The sequence below is a fragment of the Epinephelus fuscoguttatus genome, linkage group LG15 (genome assembly GCF_011397635.1).
Source record: "Epinephelus fuscoguttatus linkage group LG15, E.fuscoguttatus.final_Chr_v1".
Lineage (NCBI taxonomy): Eukaryota > Metazoa > Chordata > Actinopteri > Perciformes > Serranidae > Epinephelus > Epinephelus fuscoguttatus.
In genome coordinates, this window is record NC_064766.1 from 18,479,045 (window position 1) to 18,493,238 (window position 14,194).

General features: G+C 40.3%; 1 protein-coding gene across 2 annotated transcripts in view; it reads left to right on the forward strand.

Annotated features, from left to right (window-relative positions):
• The window catches only part of LOC125901638 (collagen alpha-1(XI) chain-like), a 103,366-nt gene that overhangs the window by 19,913 nt on the left and 69,259 nt on the right, over positions 1-14,194 (forward strand). For both annotated transcript variants that reach the window (XR_007451004.1, XM_049597388.1), the window contains exons 5-7: positions 6,834-6,962; positions 11,677-11,766; positions 12,399-12,497. Coding sequence is in view for 1 of the 2 variants with exons in the window: in XM_049597388.1 (XP_049453345.1) it covers positions 6,834-6,962; positions 11,677-11,766; positions 12,399-12,497 (318 nt within the window). In the remaining variant the exon portion in view is untranslated. The remainder of the gene's footprint in view (positions 1-6,833; positions 6,963-11,676; positions 11,767-12,398; positions 12,498-14,194) is intronic.

The following is a 14,194-nucleotide window of genomic DNA, read 5'->3' on the forward strand; positions in this document are numbered from 1 at the left end:
AAGTTTAAAGTTTGTTTATTTAAGCCTGTTAACAATAAACCGGTCAGTTTCTCATACCAGCTGTTGTGGATCATTCTAACTAACCCGATTAAGTAGTTGTTCTTGTTAGAGTAATATTGCGTGATCAAACCTTTTCTAACATGACTGACAACAAAATAAGTGAATATGTATAATACGCGCTTGGATCAGATCAGTATTGGTATCGGCCAAAACTCAAGGCTGTAATATCGGTATCGGATCGGAAGTGAAAAAGCTAGATCGGGACATCCCTAGACAGGAAGTCTGTGAAAAAACATCATGTTCCTCCTTGTAGTGCTTCTAATGGCATTTGCCAGAATCCACCATGGTTGAAGGAATACAACCAGTCAGAGCCAAGGAGTCTCTAATGCAGCTTTCAGTCATGTCAGTCACTGCTCATGAGCTGCGGTCAAACTGTCAACCTAGGCAGCATTGATCACTAGGGGTGTAAATCACTGGTCTCATCACGATAGGATATCATATCGATTCTTTGGACAACGATACAATATTTGCCTGTTACAAAGTCTGCCACAATACGATTCTGATACGATGCGATTCATAGGTCTGCGAATGACATGAGGCAATATCATCTGTCCATTTAACACAATCAGTTACAGAGGAAGCTGCCACTCCTTTCTTTTTTGTTTTGGCCATAAAAAATAAGGGCAGTAGGCTGTAACCGCTTAAGGGCAGTAAAACTTAGTTCATACTGACTCCACTAACAAACATTACACAGCACATGGAATAAGTTGGCCTTCAGGGCTTTCTGTCAGAGGGCCCTTTCTTGAAGAAATCTTTTAATTTTAACCCAAACCATCCGTCTGGCTTAAAACTCCATACTTCTCCCAACAGCCAGAAAACATGGATTAACATCAACATCATTGAACAAACAAAATGGTCCATAAACATGTCGATTGGTTTTTGCTAGTCACCCATTGTTAGCTCAAGCGTGTTTACATTGCATAACTTAGCCTAGCTGCTAGCACACTTTCCTCCATTCCATTCATAACTTAATAAATTAGATGTATTATTTATACTTTCTCTTACTAAAACAAATATTTTAGTGTACTGTTTAGCTGTGAAATGAGAAAGTTTGCTCCAGCTGGTGTATGGTGCTTGGTTTTGGCTCAATGGTATCCGACATGGCAACTGGATCACGGACATTCTCATTTTACAGCTAAACAGTACACTTGAATATGTTTCTGAAAACATTTGAGGCAAGAAACATTTGATCAGCGTTGCCTAGTTTCCTCCATTCATAACCTAACAAATTGAATGTATTATTTATACTTTCTTTGAGTAAAACATATTTTAGTGTACTGTTTAGCTGTGAAATGAGAAAGCTCCAGCTGGTGTGTTCAGGAGCAGTGATTGACGTTATTGACAGCTGCATAAAGAGTCCTCTGCTCTGATTGGTTGTTTTTGTTCATGTGCGGTAAATTCTTGCAAAAGCCATTAGAAGCACTAAGAGGAGGCATGGGAGCATGATTTTTTCACAGGCAATCTGTCTCATGCACTACTGTATGCATAGAGTGACAGTTTCAGCAAATACAATCAAAGGTTATTTTTAGAAAAGTTAGCAACTACAGCTTTAAAGTAGGAGCATGGATGGTTTTAGTTTTTGCTAACCCTGGAAAACAAGGTGGGATTTATGTGCACTTTGAGCAGAAGGTCTGCCTGTATGGCTGATTCAGAGCAAAACATCTCTAGGCCTTCGAAAAAAAACAGCCAACATTGAGTTTGGTATCCCTCCAGAAATTGACACTCTAATGTTGATAACGTTTCTAAATCAAGTATGGTCTCAATTTTGTTGAGTCAAACACAAACTACATCTTTGTTTATGCCTTTAAATTAGTCCAACAAATACAAGATGGGGGGAAAACCCCTGTGCCTCCTGTCATCTCTGATCCGGCGCCAGCGGGAGCTATCTGCATCTAATCAAAGTTCTGCCTTGATTTTTTGAGGTCAGTCATGTGCTTTATGCTTGTGGATGAGGTAATGTGCGCTCACGGTCGGATGTCAACTACTCACTTGATCACAGCCCCCTCCACACACTTCTATCCTTCTGAGTGGCATTCAGAAGCTCATATTTGACGTTCTATTAAGAATACAATACCAAGGACAGATTTCATGGTCTGCTGAGGGCTTTTAATACCGCCTACTATTAAATGATCATCCATCTGCCAGTTATTTTCCTTAAATGACTTCTGTTCCATTGGGTGTGGGCTGTGCTCCGAGAGGGATACTCTTCACAGCCAAGGTCACCTATAGCCCAGGGAGTCTCCAGTGCTGCTTACATTTCTTAGCTTTAAATCAAATGTGAAACATGTATACTTGGGGGAAAACTAGTGGTGTATCTATGTCCAAAACAAAAAACAGTCATACCCTGAAAATGCTTTGTCTGTGGGTGAAATGTAGATGGAAGGAGGGATTCAGTGACCATTCAAGTCTCTTCTCTTGTCTTTGATCAGTCAGTCTCATCCTTTATCCTTTCATGTACTTTTTTCCGTCGAATGGTTGTTGTTACAGTGTGCAATGAAGGTTAACATGTGTCAAGGCGTGTTGTATTTACACACACACACACATGCACATTGTACGAAGAACCATTAATAGATTGATTGTAGTGCAGCCTAGACAGATGATTTATCCTATTGTGTTTGTGCCAGCTCCGAGCAGAGCCAGGGCATTGCTGTAGATCATTCCTGGAATTCTGAGGAGGAACCTCAACAGATGCCAAAGAGATGTGCAAGACAATCCAGACAGTAACATCAACAAAAGCACAGAGATGCAGACGAAGGAGACACAGAGGGTAAAAGAAAAGAGGGGGAATGGTGAGGGAGAAACAGACTGGGGAGTATGGGAGTGATTGAATCACTGACTGGCTTTATAAATGGGCCAAGTGTGTGTGGTCTCTTGACAGTCCCCTTATGACGTTTGTGGAGTCTTCTGCAGATCTTCAGCACATATTTGTTTTCTCTTGTGCAGTAAATACATTCTTGTTATGTACCTTTATTTTCTTACCAAATACACATATAAACACACCAAAAAAATAAAGTGAATGAACATAGCACTCAGGAAGACATTTACAGGAGGAGGCAGACAGAAATCGCGCCCAACGCAATGTGTCTATGTTTTAAACTGTCCTCTCTGGTTCTGGCTTTGACTTGAGATCCATTTGTGTTAAATTATAGCAAGGACATAGTATGCAGTGGCTGAATGGCTAAATGACTGTCATTAATTTCAGACCTTCTGCCTGTCGTTGTAGATTTAGTTGTAGTAGGAGGTTCAGAAAGTGCAGGGTGAACTCTTGTGAGCATGGTATTTTCCCTTTTTTTTCCCACTGAGCGTGGGTTTAATAAGCACAAATTCTCTTTTGCAGAAACGCCCAGTGCTCCACACTCAGTTACACACATTCACACCTGGAAGCTGCCCAGTACAACCACAGTTTAATCTGCTGGCCACAGTTAAATGCCTTGCTCAAGGGAGGGGTAGGAGCTCCTTGCATTCTCCCCGGATCAAACTGATGACCTTTTGGTCACATGTGTTTGTTTTTGGCCACTGTTGCCCACTGCCCTTTTTATTAAGGTGCTTAGATTTGAAGTCGAGGAAGAGAAACCATTTGAATTCAATGTGCGGTATTTTCTGTTTGTTTATAGAATTATTTTACATTTGCAATTCTTCTTTTGCAATTATTCTGGATAGCCCTCCAGCTACAAACCTGATACCGACAAGGGTTGAAATGTTCACATCATGGGTGTTACTGTTTGAAACAAGTGTGTAATTTTGTCACATTTCATTAATCTTTTCTTTCCTGATGAGACATGAGCTACATTTTACTCCAAGATTCTGTAAACTGTGGAGATTCTCCAACTCTAATTACACGGATAATGTGTTTCTCCATAGAAATATAATGAGAGTAGAACGGACATTTCCATTCAAATCAAAGTAGTCAGTATGGATGTATTAAGAGACCTGGATACAGCATTGGTGGCAGGACCCTGTTCATTCCTATGAAAGTTGTTTAGTGGTGCATGAAGCCAAAAAAGCTCTATTTCCACAGTATGAAATTACACACATGAGCAACGTGGCTTCTGCGTCATTGGGCCCATACTAGAGACTTAAGGCCTAGTGCGTCAGAGCGCTGCTGTGTGGCCAACTTCAGCTGGCCGAGTGGCTGACTTCTGGTCTAACGCTCCACAAACTTGAACGGAGATAAAATAATTAAGTCTTGTGGCTCTTTTGGACTTCTGAAATGTTATCGGACTGACTGGATTAAATCTTGATACTGAAATCATTTCTCTGAGGTTGTGACACTCAAAAACAAAATATCCTCAGATTAACAGAGGTCTCTTTCCCAATGTAAGTCTATGGGAAAAAGTCTTTTTAGGCCCAATGGCGTCACGTGATGGATTCCCAGATACTGCAGTATCGCTGTTTGGCCACTACAAAATTTGGCTTCATAGCCCGGCGCACTTCGTTGGGGCTGGTAGCAGGATGGTTATATTTGTGTGTATTGTTGCAATTACAACTGATTTAGAGGGCTAACTTCCATATAGACGTCTCACTGAGGTGAGGTTTTGCAGCAAGGAGCAGTGGAGTAGTACATTTTCAAATAAGCAATCTGTTACTTTTAAAATATTAGTGTTTCTTTTGTTGTCATTAATTGCATGCTTGTTGAAACATGATGTAACATTACTGCAGCTGCCTTCAAAGAACGGATAAGGGCCGCTGCTCAGCTGGCAGCTGTTAGGTTTGAGAGAGACCGCAGAGATTCACGTTTTGAAGATCAGCATAATTCTATGCCTAACTAGGTGAATTAAGGGTTTATATCAACCAAAAAGAGCTTGTGGTTGTTGGAGCATTGGACTAACTAACTAGATGACTAACAAGACTAACTATGGTGGTTTTGGTGAGGTTTTTGTTTTGGCAATTAAGCTAATGTTAGTCTTAGTTTAGTGAAAGAAAGTAATTTGGATTGGTGTATGGTTCTATCTTTCTGATTAATAAGGAAAATATGTCTAAGAATAGGCCAGAACTGGGTTCTCAATTTAGTGACTGTGACATGCTTAATGTGCCCATTGGCATGTCTTGTTATCATAACCAACAGCGATCGCCATTTTCTTTTTTATTCATCAAATGACTATGGCAAACTGTTCAATGTCTCTTCTGCTTTTTCATTTTCATTTCATGGTTTTCTCATGGGAAGGGGGATATGCAAGAGAGTGATAACCAACTGTAACTGACTATAGCATTAATGGCACAACAGGTGACAACAGGAAGCACTTGTCCATAATGTAAAATTTCAATTTGTGGATATTTTCTGGTTGTTGTTTGGGTTGTTCAATACGCTTTTGGGATTTACTGGTCACGTATGATGGAAGCATGGGGCGTTGAATATCTAATGTGTTCCAGAGGTCTAAGCTTGTACAGATGTTGCGTCCTGTAATTTAATGCAATCTGCATGTATGAGCTTCCTCTGTAGGGGCCACCCTGGCTGCAGCCTTTTTTCACCTTTACACAGCACAGTTATTTTCCCTGTTTATTTGTCCTCTTTGTCACTCACTCTTGGTGATTCTGACAAGGGTCAGCTGAGTTGCCCATACGGTTGATGGGTATAGATAACATTCTACACATCAGTGGCATAGCAGGTCCTGGTTTGGAAATTCCTATAGAGATGATCATGGAAAAAGAGCCTTTGGCTGATGGAAGGGTTGGGAGCAGGGATCTAATTTCCTTTTCCAAAAGCTCATGAAAAACAGACTGCCTCAGATAAGTACAGACCTTGGTTATTTGTCTGCTGTGTAAGGGGACTTGCTGTCCCTAATGGCTGAGTGGGGGGACTATACAATAGTTCTTTTTTAAAAGGTTACAGTCTCCCCTAAAGCCTCCATAAAGTTATATGTAATTAATAGTCAAGAGACTTCTGCCTCTGGTACTGCACAACATCTGCCTCATTGTTTTATTGTCACATTTTATTACCACGACATTGCTGCAAAGCTGAGGCAATCAAACAAGGAGTTATAGGTGCATAGTAACATTTGTTTTCCATTTGTAATCATGAAAGAAGAAAGAAGGACACAAAGCGAGTGGTGTCTAGTATTTTTTTGGGCGTCAAAGCTCAGGAAGTAACAGTCACTTTCATTTCCTGCACACACGATGTCAGCTGATTGGCAGTTGGAGCATTTCCAAGAGTTGGATGGGCATGAAATTGAGGTTGAATTTTCAGTACAAAGAAACAAACAGTTGCCACTTTGTAATCTGTTTCTTTGATCAAAGAGTCAGACGCTGTGTACATAAAAATAAGTAGAGTGGTCAACTACAATTTCCAAGGAGCATTTCCAAATCCTGTTATGTTTGTGTGCCGCTAACAGCAAGTGGAAGCGAAAGGGTACTTTTTATAAAAACCTTATACTACATTCAGAAATCTAAATCCATTCACTTTTGGATTCCGGATACGTTTGGATGATTACAGCAAAGATAGTGCCTTGCTTTGTTCCCAGTTGCATCGAGGAAGTGTTCTGTGTTGGCTACAACACTTATTTGTGTCCCTGACTGGCGCCTCCTCAATAGCAACAGTGGCTAAGGCTCCACCGTATTGTAGTATTTAGAGCCATTTGCCAAACCGCATTGGAAACTATGTTGAAATAAATAAAATTGATGGCCATAACATAAACCTATAGTAGCTTTATGTGAGAGACACTAAAGATTAAAGAAAACTCTGACATGGGAATTTATAGTGGGAAACGCCTGTGAAATTTTGCTGACATGGCTTCTGCTGACACGCTGCTTTGCTTCTTCTTCTTCTCCTCTTCCAGGGTGACATCCAGCAGCTGCTGATAGTGGCAGACCCCAGAGCAGCCCATGACTACTGTGAACACTACAGCCCTGACTGTGAAACCCCCAACCACCACGACACCCCCCAGGCTCAGCAACCTGAGGACGAGGTCAGTATGGGATTGGGTGGGAGGAGTAATTATCAAGAGGGGGGGAAGAAGGAGAAAAGAAAGTTAGGAGGTGTGGGGGAGGGATAGTTGCAGCGAGGAAAGGAAGGAGGGGAACAGGGAGGGAGAAAATATGGCAGCTGGAGTTTGAGGTTTAGTAAGGATGATAACAGGAATTTGGAAGTAGGCCTTCAAACTTGGGTGTTGTTAGTAGAAGTTAGAAAGCAGAGGATGAAGTAAGAGAATAAATTAGGAGGCTTGGAAGGATGAAAATGAAGTAGATCGATTTGAGTTGGGGTGACTTGAGGTTCTCTTCACTTTTTCTGTAAGGAAATGAAAACTACAGTGTAATGATACTACAACTGTGCTTATGTTTCCACTTATTCAAATGAAGATAAACATGTCTTTGGATGCAAGTGTAGATGCAAAGTTGAAGCTTTATGCCTGTAGGTAACTGTTCCCCATGGCAACCTTTCACGGGGCCGCTGATTCAAGGAGAAAGGCAGTCAGCTGCGTACAACTGACGGGGGAACGTCATAGCCCTGTATAACTTACAAACTATGATACAAGATGCACACACATACTCTACCAGTTTTTGTTAGCAATTTTAGACATCTGTCTCTTTATGACAAACATTTGGAGGACCCACCACGCTGTCAAGGTGGTGTTCCATTCTGGATGTTAGCATGCTAGGCTAAAGCTCCCACTCAGAGCATAGAAGCTAGTCATGCTTGCCACAACTTAAGAGTCCCACCAGACTTTTAGTCATGTATTTCAACAAATGCAGTGTGGTTTGTCCCACAATATATGTAGAAGAGGGTCTAGCTGTCAGTCCATCATGGATCCAGTTGTGGTGATGGCAAATGACCAGACTGTACGGTCATTTGCTGGCACAACTATGCATAATATTATGAACTATTATGACCTATGACTTACTTTTAGCACAGATTTTGCTCTAATGAAATCACCATTACTGACATCCAAAAACAAAAATGATTGTTCCCTGAAGAACACTAATGTAGGAAGAACTGTCCTGAATAAAAAATATTCTTATAATAATAAATATAATAAATATACTTCCACACAAGTGAAAAAACACCATATCTACTGATTCTCAGCAAAAATGAAAAAAAAAAGTTTGACTTTAAAAAAAGAAGGTTGGTTTGGTTTAGTGGATGACAGAAGTAAAAATATGATGCTTTTAGGCACAGAGAGAAGGAATCAGGGTTTGGAAATAAGTGTTATTTAAGAGACAGCAGCCAGAAAATAGCCAGAAATAATCAAAAAGCACAAAATATTCCCTCCAAATTATGTGAAAACAAACATTTCCCCAGGCGAAAGTACTTTGCCAGAGACAGACATGTATGAATTTCTATCAACTCTTGGGTGTCTATCTTTAGTCTGTGTTTCACTGGTGGAAACTTGCTGGCATATCAAAATACATTGTTGAGTTTGAAATCATTTTCTGAAATTCAAATTTTATTGCCACTGGCTCCAAAACATCACTCGTAGCCTCTCGAGCCAAATCTCTTAATTGAAATACAGTGCTTTGTGTCAGGGCCTCAATTTTTCTTTTTTCATCTTCATTTTTTTTTTGTTATTTTGCTGGTTCAAACCTTTTTTGTCAGCTGACATTTTCCTTGAGTATTTCACTAAATAACTGATGAGCTCACACTGGAAACTTTTCCCTTTTCCCTGCCACGAAGTCTGAGCCCACTTTGGAGTGGCCCCGTGATTTATATCACTAACGAGTTCTGCAGGCTCTGCCCAGACTCCCAGGGAAATTTAAGCTTTTCCTTCCCCAGCTAGACTCCCAGTACCTGGAAAAGTAGACTTTAGATCCCTGGTTCAAGAAAAAAAACTCAGGAGCCGATTCTCTATTTGAAAATATTGGCTGTACAGTGGGTACCGTGTCCCGGAAAATATTGCTTCATCATCAAGTTGCTCTTGAGCGCCAAGACAAGGAGCTTGTCAATTCTAAATGGACAGCAGGGAGCAGTTTGGTTTCAGGAACATTGTAAATCTGGTTTATTCATTGTTGGTTTCAGCACAGTCATAACAGGAATGTTTTTCCTACATTCCTACTCAGTATTTTAAAGATTGATTTCCTCCTGTACAAGTAAAAAATATTTTATCTGGGGGTCAAATCACTGCTGTAGGAGCTCAAATCTCATCGTTCACCATTTTCTATTTATTTATTTATTATAACTATGAAGTGTTTGTGCACCTTGAGGTCTAAACTTGCTTAACTAGCCCTCAATATATCTTGAACCGAAACTCTACAATTCTACAAAAGCATGGAGCATAGCTTTGACCTTAGCCTCTGAAGATGCTCCTTGACCTCAGGCACGCCGCCTTTGCAGTCGTCAGCCGCATGTCTGCAGCTGGGTTAAAAAAAGGAAGGAAGAAGGACTGATGGGAGGAAGGGGGAGCTTTTTTTTATGAGCCCACTCCAGTATTTACGCCCTTCATCCAAACCTGTAGTGAAGGCCTTCAGCTAGCAGCCAAGCACTTCAATACTATAAATCTTTTTAAAATCCTTCCTTCATTCTCTATCTTTCTCTATATTTCTCCCTGACCCTCTCCTTCTCTCCTCTCAGACAGTCTGGTTGGTCTGGCCAAGGCTTCTCTCTTGTGTGACCTCTCTCTTTCTGTGTCTCTCTCTTTGGGCCACTGAATGGAGGCCCAGCCAGCACTGCAGCAGGCCGTGGATCTTGTATTATTTTTATGAGCTTAGCAGTCATTCAGGGACTAATATTTATCCCTACGCTGATAGAGCGACGCATATCAGGGCTTGGTCTGTTAACTTAATCTTCCTCGGCCTTTTTTTTCCACTGTGTTATTACTAAAAGAAGAAGAATCTTAGGTTTTTGAAATGACAGTGGCTAATTGCATCATATTAAATTTGTTGTGGGATCTGCCAATATGTGTTCGTCATAATTGGTGATGACATGGAATAGTTTGACATTTTGGAAAATCTGCTACTTAGCCTCCCTTCTGAGAATTTGATGAAAAAATTGAAACCACTCCCATGTATGTATTGCTAAAATGAAGCTGGAGCCAGGAGATGATTAGCTTAGCTTAGCATAAAGACAGGAAACAGAGGGAAATAGCTTGCTCTGTTAAGGCCAAGACTGACCAAACCAACATTAAAGAGCTAGTGGTCACAAAGGCCGACTGTTGTGTCGCCTCATGACCAAAAGTAGCAGTTAAACACACCACAAAAACTACAGCTAACTGCCAACTAGCGTACACATGCTGTGCCTGCCTGAGAGGAAATAACTCTCCATAACAGCAGGCGGCTGTTGTCATTGAAAAAGGGAAACCCACAGGATGCATTCAAGACGCTAGTTAGTCAGTTAGCACATTAACAACACAACTTGATGTTAAAAGAACATAGGATAGTGACTGTGTGCCAGCAAACAATCACACAAAACAGTTACAAACTTTTTCTGCTAAAAGCTCAATGGTTAAATATATAATCCTACTTAATGTAACAAGTTTTTTCGATCTCACGCCCTGTTGACTTTAGTTGTTTGTTTACTTTCCTCACTTCTGTTTTTCTTCTCGTGCACCGGGCTGAACTGCCAGTCACAGTGATTTCATTTACCAACAGCCTCTGCGGTCTCTGAAGTCGATTCAACATTCTCACTTGGCTAGAAAAAAACAGAAAGCAAACTAGTGCTAATGGTGTGGGACACTCTGCAAAAACTAGGGTAACAGACCCTTATCGATGGCTGGACATTGACTGATGGCTTGGTGTGTCGTAGCCCTATAACAGCAACTTGATGTTCGCAGTTTTTGTATGCAATAAACATATGACATATATTATGTTTAAACATTTGGCTAAATGCTAGTGGGCATGCTAGCTGTCTCCCCCTGCTTTCAGCCTATATGCTATGCTACAACAGCTGCACCATGTCTTAATTTTTGCAGTAAACAGCTGGACGTAAGAGTCATATCAGTCTTCTTGTGTAACTGTCATGAAGAAAGGGAATGAGCATATTTTCCAAAATGTCAAACCATTACTTTAAGTAACAAATAAGCCACTTAAAAGTAATTTAATTATCAAATGTAAATATGCTTTGAAGATCCAAAAAAAACCCTTCTGTTTAAGAAACTAGCAACACATGTTGTTTTCACAGAGCCTGATTTAACAGTGGCTTTACCCCCTGCTATTGCATTCGGTATGTTCCCCATAATTTACCAACGTGCGATGAGTCAAGACAGCTTATGGTCCTGGTTTAAAGGGTTCATTAATGAAATCCCGGGGCCATTGTTGGCATAGAGCATAAAGTGGTGGAGGCAAGTTTTCACTGGCATCACATTAACCCTCTTACATCCTGGTGGAAGCAAACAAGAATTCTAATTGCTGTTTGCTTTGTTACAGACATGAACCTTTCAATACGGTTGTGGTTTGGGTGGAAAGTGAATCACGAATCGCTGCTGTCATCCATTTGCAAAATTGTTGAGTTTTCTAATATGGATGTGATATTTCTCGTACTACATCTGAACATGCTATTACCAAAATAGCATGATGACAAAAAGTAGTTGAGTCATTTAATGGTTTAAACAATTTTTTAAACTGTTGTTTAAAAAATGCTGAGTTCTTACATGCCATGTAAATAATGCGCAACACGTGTCTGAGACATCGTGCTGCCGTATTTACATGATTGCACCGACTAATTGATTGCCTCCCGTCCCTTTTCCCTTACAGTACACTAACTATGAATATGGTGAGTTCTATGACTACAGTGAAGGAGAGTTAACCACTGACACTCCCCCAACTGAAGGAGCCAAGACCGAGGTAACACTTCATACTAATACAGTTATCAGGGTGTTGGTTTCGTTTCAGCGCTGGGGGCTTTGGGGGTAAAATTCTGAGCATCAAGCACTTAATTTCCTGTATTCTGGTAAATTTTAATGCACCAATTTGTGCCTCATTTGCATCAAGTTTATGGTGCAGATGTCTTTAATTTTGTCAAAATAAAAGTCCAAATAAAAGCTACTTTCATGTCTTTTCTGGGGGACAAATGCACATGTTTTAAATATTGAAGGGAAGTGCAACCCCTACAGCGGTTGTCATGAATAACAGATATAAAAGCACTTGATGTCTTGTTGTCATCCTTGTCCATCTCTTGTCCTATATTTTCAGTCTTTTATTCTCTCTCTCTCTCCTCCTCCATTTTTCTTCTCCCACTTCCTGTTTTTAAGCATGTCATAAATTTTATTTGATAATTTAACTTTTCCTTTTTACCTTACTTGTAACTAAATATAAATACTACACATCATGACTATTACAGTGCTTGTTTTCAAGCTGCTCAAATGTATAGAGGTGGAAAGATACATAAAGAGATACTCTTGAGTATGACCTGAGCTTGAGTGACCCGTCTCAGATATGTGATGCTCTCCCTGTGTGCTGTCCTTGCCTGATTTCAGACAAATGTGGGTGGAGACTATTACACAGGTGAGTATGACTACACCACAGTGGACGGAAGCCAGCCTGAAACTCCCACTGAGACTGCAGGACAAGGCCAGGTACCTTTTCAAATATGATTGTTTTTCACAACTCCTTTGCATAATGTAGAATTTTTTGTATTCTTGATTCATGTGAAACCATTATGGTGAAAAACTCTCAGTGCATCACTGACTTTTATCACCCAGCAATCCAATTAACATTCAGATTCCTTTTTTATAGTCGCTTGTTGACGTGAAATTTCAATAAGCCTTCTTGGGTATCACAAACAACAAAACATATTTTTATGGTCGTCTTTGGAGGTTGAAACCCAACAAGGCCTCGCTAAGATCAAACTGCTCACTCTGCTCCTTGATTTCCATGAGAAACCGCCTCCATCAAACAGAGTCTGGATAAAGGCCGAAGCAGGAAAACTTTGTCATTTAATGAACCGTGACCAATGGAAAATCAGTAGACAGACGCATCCCCTATGTTTCTGCCATATCCTGAATTTGGCAGATCCTGTCTTAATTTGTGCTAAACCATCACATAAAACACAACCTAATGAGGAACATTTGGGGGTTAAACTGAAACAATACGGCTGTGTGCACCGCCAGCCAAATGTCTGCCGATTGCATTGTGATGTACCTTGAGGTGGATAACACAGCTTCAGTCAGCTTGAGACATTACGTTCATTTAAAGTGACAGACCAAGGGGCTAACCGCGGAAACTAAACATATGCTGTCCCATGTTGGAACACTTGTCTGATTACTGAGGACTGTGACGCACTGGACAGCTTTCAGACAGTGTCACAGGGTCATATTGCCCATAGACTTTGCGCAACACACAAAATGCCATTGGTGACTTCCTTAAATATGAGTGTGTCGCAGTATTGTGTTGTCAGTGGATGGATGCTCTGCAGTCTGTACATGCATACGTTCCTATTCAGGGGCATTTTGCACTTTAATACTACTTAAGTCTCACCTAGATTTACCCATGGATTGTGGTTTGTTTGATGGCCAGCTGTGGGATTTGCTTTTTGGTAATGATATACAACGTAGCATGTAATAAATGAGATCCAAGATTCTTTTGCCAGTATGCTATAGCTACTGGACCGCTGACTTAGAAATGGAGGGTTTAAACCCTGTGTTTGTAAAGCTTAAAAAAAGTACTTGATTCACTGTTTAAAACATGGAGGCACTCTTACAGAGCGTTTAACCTCTAATGTTTAAATCTTGGACTGTGATGAGATCCCATCAAGTGAGTTTTGTCAGTGTGCTCATATGCATGCTGTTTTACAGAGATTGCACAACCTGAAAACTGTGAAACAGCTTTCAACTGATAAAAGGGATGCTCACAAAAGCAAATTTGCATGAGAGGCCTGGATATTTTCTCTACATTCTCACACAAGACGCTGTCGATATTTGATGTCTAATGTTGCATTTGAGTGTAACACTGATTGACATCTTTCAACAAGCTGAGCGTAGTCTGATTTGTGAGGCAAGGCTTGTGAATCAAAGTATGATTGCCCCTGTGCAGTCACATTTCCTCAGTGCCTCATGTTCAGTGTAAACTGATTTTTGAACTCACAGACATCTGCCTAGTATTTCTTGCTATTGTCTTTTCTTTTAAAACAGTACTGCTTATAACAATTTTACAAATTCAACCTTGATTTTCACTTCATTGGGTCTTGAATAGTTCTTGAAAAAAATGTTTCTATAAACATTTGCATTCAACCTTTTTGACATATTGTATCATATTTTACAGTTTACTTTTTAAA